We start from the raw sequence: 22,937 nt of genomic DNA, 5'->3' as shown, positions 1-22,937 counted from the left end.
GCTACTTTGAAAGTTCCTAGATTTCCAGCTTGACCATTAGACCATAATTTAAATCTTATTAGATAAATCCTTCTGTGAAGTTATAGTAATGTCCTTATTTGCTTAGCTGATTAATTTCTTAGTAAGGTTTATTTATAAAAGGATTTTTTTGGATGTGTGACCCTGTTGAGTCAAACATTAACTATTTTAATTTCTGAAAGAGCTTAATCTTTTAATAAAAAGGCAGCAAGGGATGAACTCAAATTATTGGTCAGATTATAAACACAGTGAGCCAATTAGCTGAGAGGGAAGTCTGTAGGATTTTAGTATTTTCCCAGGGATAGCCATATTCCCCTTTTCTATGAAACAAATATTAGAATTCACTGAATCAATCCATTCTGCTTTCTTGTACAGTTTCATACCCCATAAAGCTGCAGCTAATTTTTAAGGAATCCTTGGTAATAGTTTAATGAAGCAAGAAGATGGAATTAGCTGAAATTCCCTCTACTGTCCTGCATGAGCTCTTCTTGGTGCATTCTGAGAAAAAAATATTGTGCTGTTTTCAACAGGGTTCATGTATGAGGAAAAAGGGTTATTTCTACTAATCTCCTTTCAAGCTGCAGCATGGTGCACTGTATCCTACACTGCTTCTGATGATCCCATAACCTTGAGCAGGTTTTCATGGGGTACTAAACAAGTGGGATTCATTGGTGGTTCACATCACGCAGTCCATGATAATAGAGAATATGCACTAATCTATCATTGTGTTGTATCACTGAATGTGTTCCAATACAGACTGTTCATTAATATATTAATGTTTACTAAAAGTCGGCCCATAGTCTTTAATTATTTTTCTTACTCAGTGCAGGGTCCTCCTGTCCTGCAAGAGATGTGCATACAGCAAATACACATGATGGACAGTAGTAGGAACCCTACGGAGGGGGGAAGTGATTCTGCCTCTGCTCTCTGTATGCCACCTATCAAAGAGTCAGGTATGCCAACCCTGAAACAGCTATCATAAGGAACAAGAATGAGTTAGTCACCTAGATTCCAAAATATAGCTGTACGTGGCATGAAGTGGATGGGACAGTAATGTACAATGGGAAGAATTCATTATTTGGCACAAGGGTGCTTATGTGGGGGTTGAAGGATAGGCTAACAAATACATCACATAATATTGACTGGTATGGCACAAGGCTGTTATATAAAGCTGTAAATTGGAGCTGTTGTTGGATTTATTCTAAAAATAGGGGGGGTTAATATTTTTATTCTGTTGTGCTTGAGTGTTGGACAGAATAAAGCTAATATGATTTAAATTTTCCCCTATAAAGCTGTATTTATACATATTCATACTATTTTTCTCATGAATGTGCATATGTATGAGCATATCTCATGAAATACGTATTTAGCTTTTTCAGAGGAACATGAGATGCCCTAAAGAAAATAATAAAAGATCACAATAAGGGTTGCTGAATACATACAGCTGCAAAATGAGATGAAGAAAGAAACAATTGCTCATTGATATGAAATCACCAGAACTGTTAATATACTATAAGATGTATGCTAGAGTTGTTGCTTGTTTCTATTTGCCAAGGGCAGAATAGGGATTAATTTTACTGCAGATTAATGCAGATATTATCAATTATTAATATTTATTGTCTTTCACCAATAACATTATTTTATGAGATGTAAACAAATGGCTACTTACAACTGCTAAGAGTTACAAATATTCAGCTAAGAGAAATGTCACCTGTTAAGATCTAAAACGAACAATTGAATCTGACAACAGAATCTCTAGGGCAGACAAAGCTTAGCATTATAAAAAAAGCAGACATGCTTGCTCTATGCCTCTCTCTTGTTGAATTTCTTTGTGTGACAAGCTTCAATTGTAAAAGGAATGGCTTTTGTAAATACTTACTATCAGCTGTTCCATGGATGATTAACAAATTTCCTTCCTTGAAGCCATGAATATTGTGTAGTACACTGGATGCCTTTAGGAAAAATACACAAACAGGAATACACTCATCTGTAACTGATATAGATTTCAAATGCCCTTGCTGTCCCCATATATTCAGGGTTTTCACTGCAGCTGGCTTACCTGATATGCATTTTCTTCTTTAGATGGAAGGCCCAGATATCTTTCTGAAAAAGTTGATGCTGTACATGGAAAGCAGAAATAAACTTTTTTTTTAAATTATCTTCAGATTAGGAGTCTTGGTATTTATGGTCTTAATTAACTGATGAATTAAAATAATAGAGACTTTAACCAAGTCTGATTGAACAGTTCCATCATTGACCCATCATATAATGTATAAATATAGATGGGGAAAACCTCACAAAGCCTCCTGCCTTTGGAAAAGTGGATACAAAATACTCACCATATAATCTCATGTCTGTAATTGGAGCAATCACAGTTCCACACTTGAAAAGTCTTTCATTGGACTTCAGAATCATTAATGCAATGTATCCCCCATAGCCCTACAAAACAAGCTAATGTGAGTTTAATTACTGCCAGCTACAGTCCACGTGGTTTACAATAGAAGAACAATTAACATCATTATCACCACAATATAAAAACAATCATAGAAGGCAAAGGCTCAAACAGTCTATAAGACCATCAGAGTACAAAATGAACAAACATAACAAAGCACTTCACCTTCATTTTTTTTTTGTCAACTCCACCATTGTGGAAAAGTCTTTGACAAAGAACTAACCGCTTGCCTGCCCTGATTGGCCTCTGGTCAACCAACAAGAAGTGGAAGAACTGTTGTCAATGTTAAAATGTGGCAAGGCAGTGGGACGTGACCAAATTCCCCCAGATGTCTTAAAAAAATTTCCATCAATCTGGGCACCTGTACTAGCTGCTGTATTCACCATCATTGTCCACCATGGGCTAATCCTGGCCTAATGAATGCAAGCTATAGTTGTACCAATTTACAAAAAAGTCAGTCCAGCATGTCCCACTACTACAGACCAGTCAGCCTTCTATCGGTAATTGACAAGTTATTTGCAAGTCATCTAGTTTGGAAACTTCTTGACTAGGTGCTGATGGTGTTAGGTCCTGAACAAATCAGATTTTCCAAAGAAAAGTCAACCTTAGATTATTGCCTTACTCATTTCCATCTGCCAAATAAATACACCAGAAGCAAATATAGGAAACTCTATACTGCGTTCCTAGACCTCAAATGTGCCTTCAATTCAATTCCTCGAGCTTACTCTGGTCTAAATTGGCTGCCATAAACTTGGAAGCTCAGCTGTTGCTTCTGATACAGAAGTTATATTCTAACACCACCTTTCAAATGAGATTAAACATCACTGGCTATTTGATGCTTGCTTTAAAATCTAATAAAGGAGTGAAACAAGCCTGCGTGCTAGCTCTGCACCTTTTTAAATCTCTACATTGCAGACTTAAATGTGAAATTGTACACTGTAAACAGCCATGCACCACTTATTTTAAATAGAAGGTCCCCCTTCTTCTGTATGCTGATGACGTGGTCCTGCTTTCACACATAAAGGTTGGCTTGAAGCGCCTTTTTTACGCCTTTGAATCAATATTCTGACCATAAACTATGAAAAATCTAAAATATTAGTCTTTGGCAAAGAAAAGAAATTGACAAATCGGAATATCAATGGTCACAAAATTGAGCAAGTACACACACTTAAATGCCTAGTGATAACCTTTCACCTTTCCCTTAATTGGATGCCTCATCTGACACAAATCTCCAACTCTTTCAGAAGAAAGGCCAGAGTCATGACCAGATTTTTCTATGGAAGAGGTACATTACATTCCTCAGGTTATTCAGCTTTATTGCAAAAAAAAAAAAAAAAAAAAAAAAACTCTCCTCCCATTTCTATGCTATGGCATTGCTATTTGGGGCCAAGACTGTATTTCTAAGATAGAACCACTCCAGTCATTACTTCTGCATCATCTTCTCAGAGTTCCTAGGTGCATTCTGATTGAGTACTATACCTCAAAACTGGGCTCTCTCAGCTGTCTACACAGGCATGGCTGATAGTTGTGAAATATTGGATTCAACTACATTATATAGCACAGCCTGGCAGTCTAACATTCCATCTCTTAGCATACCAATACCTTTCTTCCTGGCATGGGAAAATTGTTGCCTTTTCGAAACAGTCTGGTCTGTCTCCTGATGTGTAACTTTTCATCCAGTCAAACAGCATATTTTGGACATTAATTTCCAAAACTTGCTTGCAGATGCCCAAAGACATTGATCACCATTATTCTACAATATTCCATTTTTAATAGATTGATGTAACCATATCTCTATACACTCACTGACCAAATTTTGAGGCACTGTTTTATGTTGGCCCAAATGAATTTACTACCAACAGCCTGGTCAAGATGTAAAAGGTAAAGCTAAAGGTATCCCCTGTGCAAGCACTGGGTCATGTCTGACCCTTGGGGTGACGCCCTCTAGTGTTTTCAAGAGGTAGATATAGTCATATTCCTTATAACAAACCACTCTGCTCCTGTCAAGCTAATTCAGTTGAATAGATTACCCATGTTCTTCTCTACTGTTTTAAACACTCAGTTGCTCGTGAGAGATATCTTACCCCATTAATGATGACAAAATCTTGATACTGTCAATCTGACCCATCAACAATATTAATTAATGCTCTGGATAACTAAAGTAGTGGATTAGTGATTACCTCAACTAGAGTATTTTATTTCATAATGAATGCTCAAAATCTACTATTGTTCACATATGTGCTTACAAGTTGCTGCAGCATTTACTATGAAGTTTTGAACTAGGAAGAGCACCAAAGTTGAACGTTTTCAAGAGCTACTTTTTCTCATATGAAAGGAACAAACATCAACACCAGAAAAGTATGACTCTTTTTTGTTGGTTAAGTTCTAAAAAGCTGTTTGAGAGAGAGGAATAGAGACAGAGAGCTGTAAGAACCTATTTAACTTTTCACTAAAGGTGAAACAATTTGTCTGGCTTTTCTTTTTAATGCCAGAGGCAACAGCACCAAGCAGCTGACAGATTAGCAAAGGATATTGTGAACAGATGGCACAAAAAAAGAGAGATGGTACTCATAGCACAATAGGCTGCAAATTGGTTTGCACGTAAAATATGCATTTAAAGGGACACTGAATTTAGCAGACCGCCATTTTACATTTCTGTATGGAGTTCTTTGTACAAACTGTTCAATACAAGTGTCTTGCACTATTACGTGGGTGACTCACATACAGGATGTTATCTGTGAACTTTAAACATATGCTCAGTAGCCTATTCAGAAAGAAAGAAAGAAAGAAAGAAAGAAAGAAAGAAAGAAAGAAAGAAAGAAAGAAAGAAAGAAAGAAAGAAAGAAAGAAAGAAAGAAAGAAAGAAAGAAAGAAAGAAAGAAAGAAAGAAAGAAAGAAAGAAAGAAAGAAAGATGGTTCAATGGAACTTTTCTTCTTGAGAGAAAAGTAAACAAAATAATTACATCTAATGTATTACAAACATTTTGAGTATTCATAACCACTGAAATAAGACTTACAATATGGATTGAGATCTGTTGCAAACTACAGTTTTGGGAGTATAGTTTGGGGTGTATGTGTATACATGCTTTGGTCCTTTTTAGGGTTTAGTCTTGAAGTTTGTAAACTCTGACTGCTAACGTTATCTTAAATTATCTTATTTGTAACCCTTTTTAAAAAATGAAAGATTCAGACTGGACAAAATGGGACTAACAAGAACAGCTGCTATATTTTATTGTTCCTGAATTTTACCTTTCCAAATATGCTCAACCTGTTAGAATCAATGAATGGCTGCTTCAACAACGATCTGTAATGGAGACAGCAACAGCATATTATTATTATTGTTTAAAAGACATATTTTGACAGTGTAATTTGCTGAAATAATGTTAATAGTTGTTACTATTTCATTATCAAGATTTAGAAACAAAATATAAAATTAGCATTATTTTGCTTATGGCTTGAAAATGTCTTTCTATCTCTCTAATAATATTTGCCGTAGGCTATGCTTTTTTAGCCTGACAATCGTCACAATTATAAATTATCTTGTAGAAGAAATTAATCAACAATATAAGTTAACAAAACATTAACAAAATTCTATGAGGACACAGCATAATATTTAGAAGAAGAACAAGAGTTGGTTCTTATATGCTGCTTTTCTCTACCAGAAGAAGTCTCAAAGCAGCTTACAATCTCCTTCCCTTTCCTCTCCCCACAACAGACACCCTGTGAGGTGGGTGAGGCTGAGAGAGCCCTGATATCACTGCCCGGTAGAACAGTTTTATCAGAGCCCAAGGTTACCCAGCTGGCTGCATGTGGGGGAGTGCAGAATCGAACCCGGCTCGCCAGATTAGAAGTCCACACTCCTAACCACTACACCATGCTGGCTCTCTTTATTGTCCCTGCATAAAACAGAAACAAAATTGGAGTTACTCTTTCCATCTTAATCTCAAAGGATCAAAACATGACTCAAACATAGAACATTGACCTTTGTAAAAGAAGAGAAACAGAACTTGTAAAGGCTTTGAAGAACTGTAAGGGTACATGGTAATTGTTTTGTAACTTTTATATGGTTCTTTTTCAAATTTACCTGATGTAGGAGATTAGAGGCTGGTCAGTTTTAATCATCAACCCATCAATCAGACAATCAGGAAAATGTGTCAGCCACATACAGATTAATTGGAACAAAGTGGAATTATTTTAAATGGCCATAGTGAGTACAGACAAATCTGTACTCATAGTGAGTACAGACAAATCCGAAAGGAAAGGCAATGGGTGCTAGAGAACATGGTGTTTCTCAGGTACATATTTATTGTAATCACATTGATGTGTACACTTAAGTTTGTAAAAAATACTTGGGAAATAACTGTCAACCGTTGATATGCACAAGCTATGATAAATTGAATTGTCAAAGGCTTTCACCAGGCCATTGCCACACAGCCCAGAAAACTCATAACAATCATTATAATAAATTAATTTGGGGTTATCAAGTATTGTGAACGACCTTAGAGGTGCAATAAAATAATCCAGTGACATACTATTATAAAGGAGCAAGTTCTCCTTAAAAGATAAACAAAGAGAGCTGTAGTCTTCAAATCTGAAGTAATATCCTACAAGCTGCTATCATACATTTGAAGCATTTGTACAAAGCATCTAGAAAGCACTCTCAATTATGTCACATTTCAGGCAAGAAAAATATCAAAGGTTAAAAACAACAAAGCAATCAGACTATGCCCCAATGTCTGCTTCATCAGATACTGATTTTTATTACATTTTTTCCTGCACGTTCCAGTGCACATCTGAATTTTCTATAATGAGACACTGCACAAAATCTCTGATGTCCAATACATTTGTTTCAAACTTTTGTTGAATCTAGGAATGTATCAAAATAGAAGAAATGTTTGCACATACTTACTCTACAGCTGCTATCTGATCCTTCACTTCAACTGATCCTAAGGAACGATGGACTTCCTGAAGAATCTTTAGGCCTTGGAATCCACTCCCTCTTCCATCAAACCGAGCTACGATAACATTATCAGAGTTGACAAGCACAGAATCCCAGTCAATGTGAAACTTATCTGTAACCAACTGGCTGCCTGGAGCTTCATCACTGTAAATACCAACACACCAGACACAAATGGACTATTGACAATGTGATGCACTTTGCAGTTCTTCAATATTTTATTTAACCTGGATGGCAGAGTTCTCTCAGAGTTATGCAATCCAGATGAATCATTGTCAGTTTAATCTATAAAAGCACACTAACCAATGTTACTATTCCTTACAGGAACAGTAAGCAAAAATAACCTCTTGAGCTGTGTAGAAATAACACATTGTTAACCTCCTTAGACCAAGAAATCAGATAGGATGTACTTGCTGCATCAGGACTGGGTTTGTGTAAAATAGAAATACTGGACAGGGAAAGAGATAATAAACTCACAAAAAATGGGGAAAAAAAGACACGATACCATTTAAGATATATTAGAAATAAAATTAGGACCAAACAATTTTTTTGGGATGACAAATTGTGCAGAAGCTGAAATTTGTAGGCAGCCTGTCTAAATTTTGGTAAGTCTGGTATACTGCTTTGCAGGAGGCTGGCAGTATAAGGGGAGGAGAAATACATTCTTAGGATTTAAAATAATTCACAAAAATCTGCTCCCCAAGCCCATACTATTGGGGGTAATGTTCTTTACCAAGCTCCTGTTCTCAGTATTATATTCACAGCCCCTCTGGGCATGTAACATCAAACTAGTTATAAAGGATCTCCAAGTGATTCATGCATGACCTTTCCATATTTCTATGGCTTTCTGTAAAGGAGGATCCATCACATTCTCCCCCCCCCCCAATACTTTTGATATATTTCCTCAGTTCAACTTTTTCAGCACAGTGAATAATTATTTCCCCATGTAAACGACATGACATGTTTGCATGTCCTACATTGTCCCTTTTACTCAACAAAGAAGATACGTGAGTAATCATCTATCACTTACTAAAACCACCACTCATTTCAATCAGATCTGTGAACTAAGAAATGATACTGAACAGGAGACTTAAAATGGAGTGAAAGTCCATTGTCCTGTAACTCCCAAAACATGTAGTTTGCAATTTATTATTTTTTTACAAACTACAGGAAAGTTTCAGTAATTTTTTTAAAATAAAAATTTGAGTCTTTAGGAAAACTTTTTTTGTTTTGTTTTCAGAATCTGGGAAAATACAAAGTAACTGTAATTGATTTTGTGATTAGGAAACAAAATTCTGGGGGGAAACTTCACAGAGATGGAGACTTTAGTAAGAATTATTATTTCAATGACACAAAAATGTCAGTTTTGAAAAAAGATTATTATTTTAGTCATAAATCAAATGAATAAGCTAGCTAGCAAGAGCTAGAATAAAGTATCTCTGAAAACTATGTCACTGAAAATAAAATAAATGCAAAATTGCTTGAGTGTTATATGGAAATTAGTATAGTATATATAAAAGCTGTCAAAAAGATGGAGACAGAAATAGGAAAGTCTACAATTAACAGATAAAAAGACATAAGATAAAAGAATAACTATGTCCTTCAATCGCTTTTGTTCAGGAAAATTTTAAACTCCTGCACTAGGAAATAATCTGTCAATATTGCTTTATTACTTATTATTTAATTCACTTATATCTTTCCCCTCAATGGGGACCCAAAGTAGCTTACATCAGTTTCCTCTCCCACTTTTTATCATCACAACAGTCCTGTAGCTTAGGCTAAGAGTGTAACTGGCCCAAGGTCACCCAGTAGGCGTCTATGACAGACTAGAATTTGAACTCAGATCTTTCTTTGCCAGTTTACAGCAAGAAAAAAAATAAAAGGGCTGCACAAGGCACAGGAGTTAAAAAATAAGGTCAATGGTGCAAAAATATTTTTATTACTCAGTTAACACCCCCACCAAAAAAAAAAAAAACCCTATGTATCTCACCAACAGGCTTTGTCAAGGGTCAGGCTTCGGTAACAAAACTCGGCCTGGCTCCTCATAAACAACTTCCCACCCCCGCAGACTCTTAATTTTTTTTAAATGCAGGCTTGCAACAGGTGGTCTGGGCATACAGTGAAGGCAAACATCTCACCTATCCATCCCTTCCCCTCCCACAACTGTGTTGGGATGGGGGCATCTGCAGTGCTTCACCTTCAACTCTCCCAAGAGAGTTGGGAAGGGAGTTACTGGAAGGGACCATGATTGCGCCCAAGAAGGCACAGCACAGCTCTCTGTCCTTGCCCAAAGGTGGAACAGCTACAGCATGGGAGTGGCCAGAAAGAGAAAGAGAGAGAGAGAGAGAGAGAGAGAGAGAGAGAGAGAGAGAGAGAGAGAGAGAGTTCTCCTTCTATGTATTTTATGGTTCTCTTCAATGGAACGATGAGCAACTGTCCAGGTCCAAGAGACTCCTGTGGACCTTCAAAGCACCTTGCATCTTTTCAGCATGATAACAAAAATTATGCACATGAAAAATTTAATGGGGTCATCTTATATTCATCTTTCTTTCACGTAATACAGGAGAAGGGGGGTTGTTTTTTATATGCCACTTTTCTCTACCAGGAATCTCAAAGTGGCTTACAATCGCCTTCCCTTTCCTCTCCCCACAACAGACACCCTGGGAGGCAGGTGAGACTGAAAGAGTCCTGATACAAATACATAGCAAATAAGGAATGAGAAATTGAGACATATGCATTTGAAAACCTGCCCTTAACCAGTATAAGTATATAAGGTATAGAAGAAATCAAACAAGCTGTAATTCCAGAAAAGAAAACAATGTGTTGGGGAAATGCTTTCCAACACTATTGAATATTTCATACATCCCATTCTATGACACAGGGAAGAATATGCAAACAGTATCAATTTATAATTTCGATGAGCAATTTTTTACAGTAGTATGCCATTTCGTTTCAGTAGAAATATAAAGATTCTGCTTCTGTCTAATCCTTACAAAGTCTCTGTTGCTTCTGTTTCTGCATAGGCAGTCTGACATATGTTCTCTGGTATACTAACTCCAAGCAAATAAAGTGTGTGCCTGTAGATATTAATGAACCATGTCTTAGGAAACTGCAATGGTAGCAAGATTTATAAGCATTCAGAAACTCTGCTGAAGCTTGTATTCTTTTTTAAACAGACAAAAGCTACCAGCTAGAAACCAGCTACACACATGATTTTCTTCCTTGCACATGTATTTCTAGATACACATTTTATTCTGTGCAATGGAAGGGCAATGTCCACAGTACATTTGAATAGCTTTATGCAACCATCTATTGTTCTGTCATTATCACACATATTGCATATTGATCAAAGCTAAGAATAGCTCTGCAGCAAACAAAGCCAGTAGAAATCAATATATAGAAGAATGTTATATTTAAACCCTGGGTAGTTTTGCCTTCTGAAGAACATGCCGCTGTTCATGGTGTATATGTCATGATCTGCATTATTCTATCCCACTGCTGTAGGCTAATAAAAATTCATTGCAGTGTCTGTCAAAGTTTTTGGATGAGAGAAAGGGAAATCATACACATGAACTTTGGTAGTTACTGGCCTAGATCTGACATAGTTTCCATGCTGGTGCAAATAATCTCTCTGCATAAAGAACGCAGAGACAAGCAGGCTACGCAGTTAAGGAAAGAAAAGCTTGTTTTGATTATTTTAAGATTAGTACTGACTCAAACTGACTGTATCCAATAAGAGTTTGTACCTTTTCAAAGACTATTAAATAATGAAAGCTGGCATTTAAGATGCATTATCTAAGATTGCAATGGAAGGAGGTTAATTGTGTTGGGGGGGGGGGAGAATGATTATCACCTGTCACGTTTATTACACAGATTAAATGCTACAGTCTTCAGTCTACCGCGTGCTACCAGAGAATGTATCTGCCAACTTTTTAAAAGGAATAGGGTGAACATTAATGAGGAAAATCAAAGATCTGAAAGTTAAACGTTGATCTTAATTATATAGAAAAGAGATAATCATTCTTTCAGACAATTACTGTATACCTCTCTAATATATTGACTAGTGTGTGTAATGCAGTTAAAAGAATCTTGTGTGAAACATATTAGTAAGAGAGGAAGGATCCAAAGAATTGCCATGTATTTGACATGCTATGATGTCTCGATCACATTTTACCATGAATAGGCCCTGATAATAGAGTGAGTTTAGCTGCTGATTTCTGCTAAAATGCCAACAGAATACAGAGACATTTTCTATCACCATCCCAGAAGTCTTGAAGCCACTAATGATGAAACAGTCTACGGAATTAATTTACATGGAGCATGCATAGAATATTTGTGTCCTTTATTGGACAAGCTGAATTAGCACACATAACGACTTCCAGCAGCTACATCAAACAAAAATATAAGCAATCTAAGGGGGTGGTGAAGCTGGTTTGGACCATATAGGTGCAAGCCAGAATCCAAAGGCATTCTAAGAAAAAGCAGCAGCTCAGCTCAAGAACATGTGTAGGTAGTGTTCCTCTCAATATGAAATTTCTTCCTTAGCTCTGCCCTTTCTAACTCAGTCTGCATGGTGTTATTATTAAATATACAAATATATACCCTTTAGAGGGGATTAATGCAAACGAGAGATACATCTGTTTTAGATTACAAATGACCTTTCACTAAAATAATCTTTTATCAAAAGACACCATGCTGGTTGTAAGTAAGGCATGTGACAGTATAGTCTAATACCAAGGGCTGTAGTAAACATGCCTTGAGCAGGGCCAGTCTCCTCTCTTTTAAAAAAGAGAAGCAAACTTTGACTGACACAAAATGATCTGATACTCAGGCATTGCTAGAATATCTAAACGAAGAGGTCAAATCTACGTTTCCAACTTTCTTCCATGGAGAAATGAAACAGTTTGGTAATTTCTAATCAGTTTCCTCATTCTCCAATACCTTAAGATTTATAACCACATGAGGATGAAAACTAAAACAGATAACTTATATTAAAATGAATCAAAGACTTCATTCCAAACTTTCTGAAGAGAATCTTGCTAATGCTTGTTTATCTGAACTAGCTGTGACTCTATACCATACCCAAGCATTGGGAAAACATAGGAAGTACTAACTGGAGAAATGAAAGAATGTGCTGGAAATATATGAAGCATGGGCATAAATGTATTGATTTGTAGCATCAACATCTGGGAAGTTGCATTCTAATCCTATTTATAATGATAAAGATTCTTGGACTGTCATCTAATGATGAAACAGCAGTTTATTGCACACAGCATCAGACTGCAAACTGAACCCATGTTGCATTGTTGCTAAATGGAAAGATTGGCTGTGCTACTCTGAAGATCTAACAGTGTCCTAATCTGCTGAGTTATCCCTTTCAGGATATAGCTTTTTGGTAACTGACATCATAAAAAGCAACTATATCAGTGTTACCTGAAACAGCATGATGTCCTTTCTGAAAGTACAGTATTGCTTTTTTAGAGGTGGCATTTCTGGTAATGAAAAGAAGGAAGACATCACTGGCTGGAATTGAGTGGGTTTATAAAATGAATATTTACAGTTATCCCAAGAAACATAGCTCTGGACAGGATAAGTGGACGTAAACCTCCATTGATTCTGGATATAAAAACCTTTTGGACTTCAGAGCTATTTCTGGAATCTCAAGATCCATTAAATCATACCTTAAATTTGGCAGTTCCAATGCAGAGTTTCTATGGAGTTGGATTGAGGATTAACACTTCCTGCCCTTCTGAAAGATTCAAGATAAACTGAATCAACCTCAGAAGGTCCCTCTTGACAGATTCACTACGGACTTTTCATTATATTTTAAAGAGATTTCCAAACAAGTTCTGTTAATACCAACTGTGAAAACAGAAGAGTGAAAAGGAATGGGGGGACTGTTCAAAATGGGGAAATTTCACTGGTTGGGGAACATGAAATGGCCAATGTCAGACATTTTTGAGCCATTTCAATGGGTACCATCTGGAGTAATTACCGTGGATTACTGTGTCCTTCCTCCTTCCTTGACCAAAGTGTTAGCCTTGGAATAATTACTCTGCAAGCCTTTTATTGGGTTCATTACCTGATTATGTATCCTCAAACATCACACAGATCTTAAATCTGATTACTCTTTCTTCCTTTCTTTAGCATGACCATTTGTACCTCTGGGTTTCAATCTACAGTGGGTCCTTAGGTGAGTTAAATAAAATTAAACACAATAATATAGAGACAACAATCTAGAAACAATTTGGTGTTACATTTAGACTTCTAAAATATTTTACAATTTGAGTAGTAAACATTCAAAGACACAAGAGTATCAGAGGGCACATATCAGATTATCAGAGGGCACTCTTTAGTCATTTGAACACAGTCAGCAGACCTTTGATTTTGTTTCCGTCACCTATTTTTCATTCTAATACATCTTTAGTAATTTCATCAGTCATCCATTGAGGATTTTCATTTCTTTCTTCCTTATATCTATAGTTTCAACTGATAGTTCTTCTGGTTCACATTCATTTAAACTTAGTAATGCAAATCTGTTCTTTTTCATAGTCTTTAAACTCTTCAGAAATGTTGCTTAATTTGTATTTTGGCACTATGAATGCTTTTGTCCTCTAAAGTTGAAGAAAAACACCCTCTGTTTTTCTTCCACTTAATTCTCCTATTCACTAATAGCTCCTGGTATTGCCTTCATAGACATGTTAATAGATACCATATTGTATAATTCCTAATTGTGTGTGGATGTACTACAGTTAGTAGTACTATTCAATGTGACTGTCAGGATCTGTTTTTGCTCATCTGTGTTGCTTCACATTCTGCTGTGCCTTTGTTATTTTGTGTAGGCTAATTCGGAGTTCAGTTGACAGGATGGCACCAGGAAAAAGTGGAAGCTAACAAAGAGGCCACCTTATGACTGGAGACATTTTTACTTTGGGAAAGGGAGAATCTATACTGAATTGTTAAGTTTGCTAAGTCCCCTGCATCCCAAAATTTAAAATCCATGGAATGAGGCCTGCTGATTCAGCACAAATTCCCTCTTTCCCAAAGGGCATTTTAATACGCACAGATTTGATTCCTTAACCCCTCATTTCCCAACCAGCTCTCACGTAGCTTTCTGTAACAGGAATTCCCCTGTTTTCTTTTCCAGAAGCCATCTCCTGGTATCTAATTTCTAAATTCTAACAAGGCAACAGGAGCTAAATTTCTAGATATATTAATATATTTATCAACTTTAGGTCCCTACTGCTAGCTCATAAATCTTTCAGGCAGATAAGTGTCCCATGGAGAGTCTTGGTTGGCACACGGAAACCCTACGCTAACAAAAGTATCACTAGTTTGACTTGGACTGCAAACATTTAATTATCCTTATCCATTGTTGTTCCTCTATATATTTATGAAACAGCCTAGGGGGTGGGATGTGTCTGGCTGTCCAAGTTAGAATAGGGCCAATCAGGATGCAGCCAGCTTTGCCCTGATTGGCCCTGCCCCTGCAGCTCCTGCCCTCCATCCCTGGACTCTAGCCTCTTTGCTCTCAGACGCCTCAGTGCCTGGAGCCAACAGCAGGTAAGGGGAGAGGGCCCTGGGGAAAGGATCATGGTGGAGGGCTTGCTAACGAGGGCCTCTTGGCCTGCTAGGCTGGGCCTGCTGATGAGGGCCTCCCGACCTGCCGGCCCTGCTAACGAGCTGTCCAGCCCCCGCATGCCCCACTTGATATGGCTGCGAGCTGCAGCCCAAAGCCACCTTAAGCTAGCTGGCCAGGGGAGGGGGCCCTTTCAATGCCATTCTTAGGAACAGGCTTTGAAGCTAGTTTATTAATAAAATTGTTTATATCACCTTTCCTCTTGGTTCAAGGCAGCTTACAATCATACTTAAAACATCTCAAGGTGAAAATGAAGATAAAATAACAAGCCCTAATCATTCTTACCTCCACCCTTGAAAGATACCTGCTATTCATTCATTCATTCATTCATTCATTCATTCATTCATTCATTCATTCATTCATTCATTCATTCATTCATTCATTCATTCATTCATTCATTCATTCATTCATTCATCTCTATGCTGCCCTCCCTTGCAGCTCATGTTGCTTTACATTGGAACTGTGTCAGTATCATACAATACAACATCTTGGCTTGAATGCATAACATTAAAAAAAAAAAACAATTTGCACAAACTTAGCCCTGGCAAACAGACAGGCCTTGCCATGCTTCCTACAAATGTCTATGGAGCGATCCCCTCTCACCTCTTTAGGGAACCCTTTCCACAGAGCTGGAGGCTCGATGGAAAAGGTTCAGACAGGCTACCCTAAGTGGTGGTACAGTCAACACATGGCTATTCCATAACCACAGTTGGTGCACAAGGACATATGGAAGGAGGCAGTCCTTCAAATATGTGGTTTCTAGGGAGTGAACAGTTTCAAAAGTTGTAACAAGTATCTTGAATTCAGAAACAGACTGTTTCAAACCTGTTTCAAAACGGGCTGAAGCTAGCGCTTGACAACAGTCAGACTAGTGCATTCTGAACCTGCTGTAGTTTCCATGTTGTCTTCAAGGGCATCCCCATGTAAAGTGTGTTGTAATAATCCAAACATGAGATTACAGAAGCATGAACAAATGTGGCCAGATCAGCTGAATCTAGGTAGTGGGAAAGTTGACAGATCGAATGCAGATGATAGAAAGCAATCCTGGGCACCATGGCAACCGGCTTTTCAAACATCAGGGTAGGATCCATGAGCACCCAAGCTCTTTAACTGCTCTGAAAAAGACAATATTACTCTGACTGATTCCACATGGAGATGCAAAACTCATGCTGCCTCCTGCTTGCAAAGGCATGGTTGTAATCCGCACGTTTGCAAGCCTCCTCACAGGAGACCCCTCCTGCATTTTCCCTCCACCTCATCATGGCTTTTTGCATCCTGATGAGGTGGCAAAGGAAAACAAGTTGAACTTCTCTCCCTGCTCCTCAGCTTGTCAATCACAGCAAGCCACCAATGAAAGCACAGTGGTTGTCTTGGGGACTCAAACTTCCATCCCTCCTAGGCCCCAACATTAATTTTTTAAATAAAAAGGGCACTTCACATTTCTTCATTGCTATGGAGAAACGCCACAACTGGGATTCAAGGTTTTTGGACTCTATGTTTGGGAAAAGTTGTGAGAGGCTGGACATGGTAACTGGACCCTGAAGAGTGACTGTGTGTAAACAGTAGGCTTAAAAACAAAGAGCACACACATCTAGCTGATTGGGAGAGGGGTGTTTCATCATACCCCCCACCCTTTTCCCGTTCATTCACCAGAAAACACAAACAGGACAGTGTTTTTCCTGTCCAATCGGTGTTTTTCCTGTCCAATCCCAAAAAGACCATGGACACTTTAGAGAAATTTTAATTTAATGTATGCAGAGTAGCTTTGTGATCCTGCAGCAACATGGACTGCATCATTAAAAACAATCTCAGAGCAGGAAATGGAGAAGTAAGGGCAGGTGCAAGGGTGGGCAAAACACTGCAGGGACTATCACACATTTCTCCCTCCATGCAAGCTTGCCCCTGGTTGTTCCCTGATGTGAAGTGAGATAACAAGTGTCAAATCCAGTTTTGGTGGCAAATCTGGTCAAAACTCAAGCCAGCTCCTGGAGAGCCTTGGGTTGCAGACAACATCCTGTGGAGGAAGCTCTAAGACCCACCAGCAACCAGAGGCCATCCAGGGGTAGATTCGTGTGTAATCGGTCACAATCTAGGACAAGTGGATTCAGTCCCTTGCAACCAGCATTACCTCTGTCTTGCCTGGATTCAGCTGCAGTTTGTTCTGAATTAGGCACCTGACCACAGTCTCAAAGCAATAGTTCAGAACCAAGATGGATGCATGTGGACAACTCATCTTTATGCAGGTTAAGCACACACTGGGACATTACATAGGATATTTGCTTAGAATATCAGTTTATTTTAGCCTTGAATTTATTGTGCCTTTTCTCAAGGTGCATATAATCTTAGCTTCATTGTACTTAACCGTAGCTTATGTGAGTAGGCTCCAGATGTGCAGTCCATCCATATGGGCAATTACCAGTAGCTATTAATGATTAGCGTATCCTGAAGAATAACTAAATGAATAATTGTGATTATAAGCAGTAAATCCAATTATATAAATATATATTGCAGCATAGCTGAAAAATTCTCTCATCAAAAGAACCCCAAGTTTCAAAAACATTGGACTATCCAACTTCCATTGTTTCCAGTGGTGAGACAAGAACAGAGAATTTCTCGCATCTCCACTGAAAACAGTGGAGGTCAGAGGGGGGCACCCACTTTGGGTGCCCACAGAATGGGACCCTCTGGTCCAATCTTTTTGAAAATTGGAGGTTCTTTTGAAGAGAAGCTTCTGCAGCTACACTGCCAGTAAGATTATGAACGAACATAAACAGATTCATAGGCTGCATCTAATTAATGGCATTCTAGCAGTATATCCTGCAGAACCCACCCAAACCTTTAAGAAAGTCTCTTCACACAAATGCTTTTACACCCAGACCAGCATTCCTTTTGAAAGTCATCTCAAGTGGTCTTGAGATCCATCTTTGTGAAACAGGCCTGTTTTTAAAGAACATTTACAATCAAATATGATATACTATGAGGCAAGCAACCTAGTTACAGAAGAGTGTTTTGTTTTTAACTAGGAAACCACACTGTTCCCTGGTAGGAATAGTAGTCTTTTGAGCCAAGAACAATATGTATTCTGTAATATCTATGCACAAAAAAGAAAGAACTTGCAACATCTAGCAAGAAGAAATATAAAATTTCTTTAATATATATATAGCATTTCTTTAAAGAACAGAATAATATTTTAACAGATTATATAATTTTCCAAAAGGACTAATGCATTTTAAATTAATATTTAAATTAACATAACCAAATATATTTTAATAATTTTGTACTACTTTTGAATGAGATCTTTGCTGTTTCTAGCTCAGCTTGTCATATTATATTCAAATCCTAAATATTTGTATCTTATTACTTAAATATTTTAAAAAGCAGGGAACATCCTAAAACAGCTGCTATTGGTGCATCTCCACCAAACAACCATCTGCAGATATTATTATTTTTTTAATAATTTGATATAGTCAGGTACCATATATACTTATAAATCTAATTTTAAGAAACTCATAGAATGGGACCAGAAAGAACTGGGGATGTTTTCCACACACCCTGGGAACCCTTCAGGATACAGAAATATATTTAAAATATTACGATTTGGCAAACAAGAACAACAAACAAGAACACTAAGAAATCTTGGCCATCATTTTAAACAAAGAGCAACTGTCTGCCACCACCTGTGTCAGGGTGAGGAGAAGTGGGAACTGTCTGAACCCAATCTGCATCACTGTTCTGAGCAGGGTGAAGCAGAAGAGTGGGAGCCACCACTGCCAACCATTCTTTCCATGGCTACCACAAGACAGGCACATGGGCAAGCTGATCTGGGTGGAGATGAAAAAGAGCCACCATTCTCCCATGAGCTAGATTTTATAGGAGGGGAGCAAGATCTACTGCCACAACAGGAAGCACACCTGCCCACCCTAGATGGTATGCAGCTCTCTACGGTTCACTCTGCCAGGAACCTGGGCGTGATCCTGGATGCTTCCCTCACAATGGAAGTCCAGGTCACAAAGGTAGTGCGGCTGGCATTTTACCATCTCCGCCAAGCCAAGCTACTAGCGCCCTACCTAGCCACAATGATCCATGCAACGGTCACCTCTAGACTGGATTTTGATAACTTGATCTATGCAGGCATGCCATTAGCTTCGACCCGGAAATTATAGCTGGTCCAAAACGCAGTGGCCAGGGCCCTCACAACAACACTATGGAGATCCCACATCCGGCCGATTCTCCATCAACTGCAATGGTTGCCAGTTGAATTCTGGATCAGGTTAAAGGTTCTGGTAATTACCTTCAAGGCCATATGTGGTCAGGGCCCAGTGTACTTCCTTGCCTATGCCCCCCAAAGGGCTCTATGCTCCACCGCCACCAACTGACTAATGGTCCCTTGCCCTAAAGAAATCCAGCTGGTGTCAACCAGAGCCAGAGCCTTCTCTGTCCTGGCCCCCACTTGGTGTAATGAGCTCCCAGAGGAGATCAGGGCCCTGACGGAACTAAAACATTTCCGCAGGGCCTGCAAAAGGGAGCTCTTCCACCAGGCATTTGGCTGAGGCCAGGCACAACCAGCAACATCTGCAGGGCCCCTGTCCCCACTTTCCCCCCAGAAACCCATCAACGCATTCTGCTCATAGACTTGTTTGCATTATTATTATTTAATGTTATCCTTTTATTATCAGTTAGTAATATTAGTTGTTATAGTTATTTATATGTATGGTTTCTTATATAGTTCTCAGTTATATGTGAACCGCCCTGGGCCTTCAGGGAGGGCGGTATATAAATGTAAATAAATAAATACTACAGCCAGGCCCAGTTGGTGGAGACTGCAGTGCCACAACTAGGAAGACTGATCAGCCACCTGCCATCCCAATGGTAAGTGAAAAAGTGAGGGTGAGGTTCCTTCTCCTCAGGTGTCCTGTTTTCTTGTGTGTGTGTGTGTGTGTGTGTGTATGAAGTGCTTGATGTCACAAAGATTCCGTAACAGATTATTCAATTGTGCAAAAGCTTTACTTAAAAATTGTTCCCATTAATCAAGTAAGTATGATACTGAACACATGAAGCTGCTGTATAACAAGTAAGGTCCATATTGTCTTCTTTGATTAGCAGCAGTTTTCCCGGGTCTTAGGGAGATGTCTTTCTTATCACCTACTATGGATCCTTTAAACTCAAGGGATCATTAAATGAACCTGGAACTTCTGCATGCAAAGCAGATTCTTTACAGCCCCACTAACACTGAACTACAGCCTCTATTGTGCAACAAAAGTCTTGCTTTGTTCATGTGACCTTTCATTGAAGGGATTGATCAGTATCTAAACAAGAAGATATGTGTAATAATGGATCCCCCACTTCTTTTAAAGTATGTTTATCTTTACCATGGGGATTAATTCATATGTGGAAACCTTTATAACAAGCATAACAAGCTAGCATGTGATCCAGCAAAACAGCATCACTTCAGAGTAAGTACAGCACCACTCTTTGTGAAAACTGGAGGACTAGTATGCATGCAGGGAGTCAGTGTTCAGAGCAAGATTGCCCTTGGAATCTTGGTTTCTGGAGCACTGGGTCTGATTCCACACTGGGAACTTCGCTGCCCCAGTTCCCATGTGGGAGCACAAATCTTGGGCAGATGAGCAAACCAAGCCAAATGTTTCCCTGTGGGGCAGAAGGAAGAGGCAGAGCAACCTGACTCTAACTCTAGCCTGCTGTCCGACACAAAGCCTCCCATGTGGAAATGGTGTGGGTCAGTGAAATGAATCCCAAATAAGCTAGTCAAATCAGGACTGAAGGAACTATGCTATCCCTGTTTCTACCCAAATGGATAAGGCTTGAGGAAACACTTCATTATTATGGACAAATATATCCATTTTCCAAAACAGGAAATGTGCAGAGAAGCTACTCAGCCTCCAAACTAAGAAATAATATAGTTCCAAAGACAGCTCAATGGCATAAACGTAGAAGCTGGGACCACTGGTTCCACTTGTGCCATGGTTATCTCCGCTGTTCTTCCTCCATTCATGCTTGGTGCTTTGTTCACTGAAGGGCTTTCATGAGTGTGAGCTCCTACTTCAGAAGGAATGCACTCTGAGCACTGACAACAGCACAACTGGAAACATATCTCTGATTCAAGTAAGACACTGTATGTCTTTCACTGAACAAATCTATTTGTCCCCTTAGACATTATAAAAATCTATCTAAAACATGTATTGATTTCTGAACTCAAAGGAATGGCTTCCAAAATCTTTAGACTATATGGTCTTTAAAACAAAAACTGGCAGGTGGTTTAGAAATTCCACAACAAAACTCCTCAAACAATAGCAAAGCAGTAACTGTATGATGCCAGTACAGCAAGGTAATTCCCTAACAAGACTATGTGAACTTAAGTACCCATAATTTTATCCAGAGAGCATGGAAATAAACAATACAATCTCATATATCAATTTAATTAATCTAAAGTTGTACTCACATTATTAACAGGAGTGGATACTTATTCCGATCTGCGAAATCCTTTGGAAGGGACAACTGTAAAGGAAGGTCTTTTAAGAAAAGAACAAAATATTAAGGACTGGTAGTTTCAAAGATGAAAAAAGAAACATATTTGGTTTATAAGAATAACATCTAAGTACATTTACCATAGTCATCTATGTGAAGCATTTTAATTTCTGTCTGGATTTTTCTTTTCTTTAAAAAGGCTTCTTGTAATACAGAATTGTTTTCCAATATATAATGTTCTGCAAGAAAAACATGACAGAAAAAGGAAGAATATGTATCAACATGGGAAACAGTGCTAACGTAAAATACATGTATGAAAGGACAAATGAAAATCCCTGGCATGGGTCCTAAACCTTGTCTCTGATATGCCATTTCTATAGAGGTGGTGGCCCTCTGCTATGGAACACGTTCCTCAGGGATTACTGCTTTTGCAAAGTCAGTGTCTTTCAATTTGTTTTTAAAAGTCTTGTACCAGAGGACTGCGTTCAACAGTAGAATCTGCAAGGGGCAGGATGCAACACAAACAAACTTATGATCCAAGCCTTCTCCTTTTAAGCATTATATTTTATTCATAGCCTGCCTTTTTCACTAAGACTCAAAACAGATTACAGAACAAGGCAGTGTAACTGGACAGTATAAAACAACCAATAATAGGACTAGGATTACAGAATTAGGCAATGATACAACCAACAAATTAAGGGAAAGGTATACTATAAACAATACAGAAAGTCGATTATTATATACACTGCAAATCAGTAAAATGAACATTGTGTAATTTTAAAACTCTTCTACACCCTTTTTCAGGGGGGGTGATGGAAATTTATGATGGAAGTTTAATTTATGATACATAATGAAATGCTAATGATTTCTTCCCTCTTTCATGTATATAACAAAACATTTTAAAAATACATTTTATTCAGCCTTTTGATGGAGCAGAAAAATAATTTGCTCCCTAGAAATCATGAGTGGGAGTGTGACTGTAGAAAACTGATATGCACAGACTTCCATTTAGGGGTGCCATTTGCCTGCTATAAAAAGGCAAACCTCTGAACATGTGCCAGCATGTTCAATGGAGTGGTGTGCAAGAATGGGGGAGGGGAGAAATGATATCACATGATGCTTCAACCTGGTTGGAATTTGGAAGTGACATCACTAAGATTTGTGACACTCTAGGAATTTTGCTGCTTCCTGGGGTCGCACAACTTGGTGCCACCATGTCCAAGTGCCTACCCATAAGTGAATACTGCTGCATTGCACAATGCTGTTTTGCAAATGTTCACTCCCCAAATGTTGTGTGAGGATGGACTGGCAACCCAGTTTCTACCAGCTTGCCATGGGAACTCACTAATACCTTTCCTCAAGTTTATTAAGAGAGTTACAACCAT

The 22,937-nt window shown here is 38.4% G+C and overlaps 1 protein-coding gene across 5 annotated transcripts in view; it reads right to left on the bottom strand.

The window, feature by feature from the left end:
- Positions 1 to 22,937, bottom strand: part of DPP10 (dipeptidyl peptidase like 10) — a 950,123-nt gene that overhangs the window by 7,275 nt on the left and 919,911 nt on the right. For 4 of the 5 annotated variants that reach the window (XM_077320279.1, XM_077320280.1, XM_077320278.1 and 1 more), the window contains 7 exons: positions 21,693 to 21,791; positions 21,527 to 21,596; positions 7,380 to 7,574; positions 5,720 to 5,774; positions 2,358 to 2,457; positions 2,078 to 2,136; positions 1,898 to 1,970 (listed from right to left, as the gene is read on the bottom strand). In XM_077320279.1, the coding sequence (XP_077176394.1) occupies positions 1,898 to 1,970; positions 2,078 to 2,136; positions 2,358 to 2,457; positions 5,720 to 5,774; positions 7,380 to 7,574; positions 21,527 to 21,596; positions 21,693 to 21,791 (651 nt within the window). Of the gene's footprint in view, positions 1 to 1,897; positions 1,971 to 2,077; positions 2,137 to 2,357; positions 2,458 to 5,719; positions 5,775 to 7,379; positions 7,575 to 12,860; positions 12,920 to 21,526; positions 21,597 to 21,692; positions 21,792 to 22,937 lie in introns of all 5 variants that reach the window. The other variant, XM_077320281.1, reaches the window with a different exon arrangement.

The sequence above is a fragment of the Paroedura picta genome, chromosome 2 (genome assembly GCF_049243985.1).
Source record: "Paroedura picta isolate Pp20150507F chromosome 2, Ppicta_v3.0, whole genome shotgun sequence".
Classification (NCBI taxonomy): domain Eukaryota; kingdom Metazoa; phylum Chordata; class Lepidosauria; order Squamata; family Gekkonidae; genus Paroedura; species Paroedura picta.
This window is presented reverse-complemented; position numbering and strand designations above follow the sequence as displayed.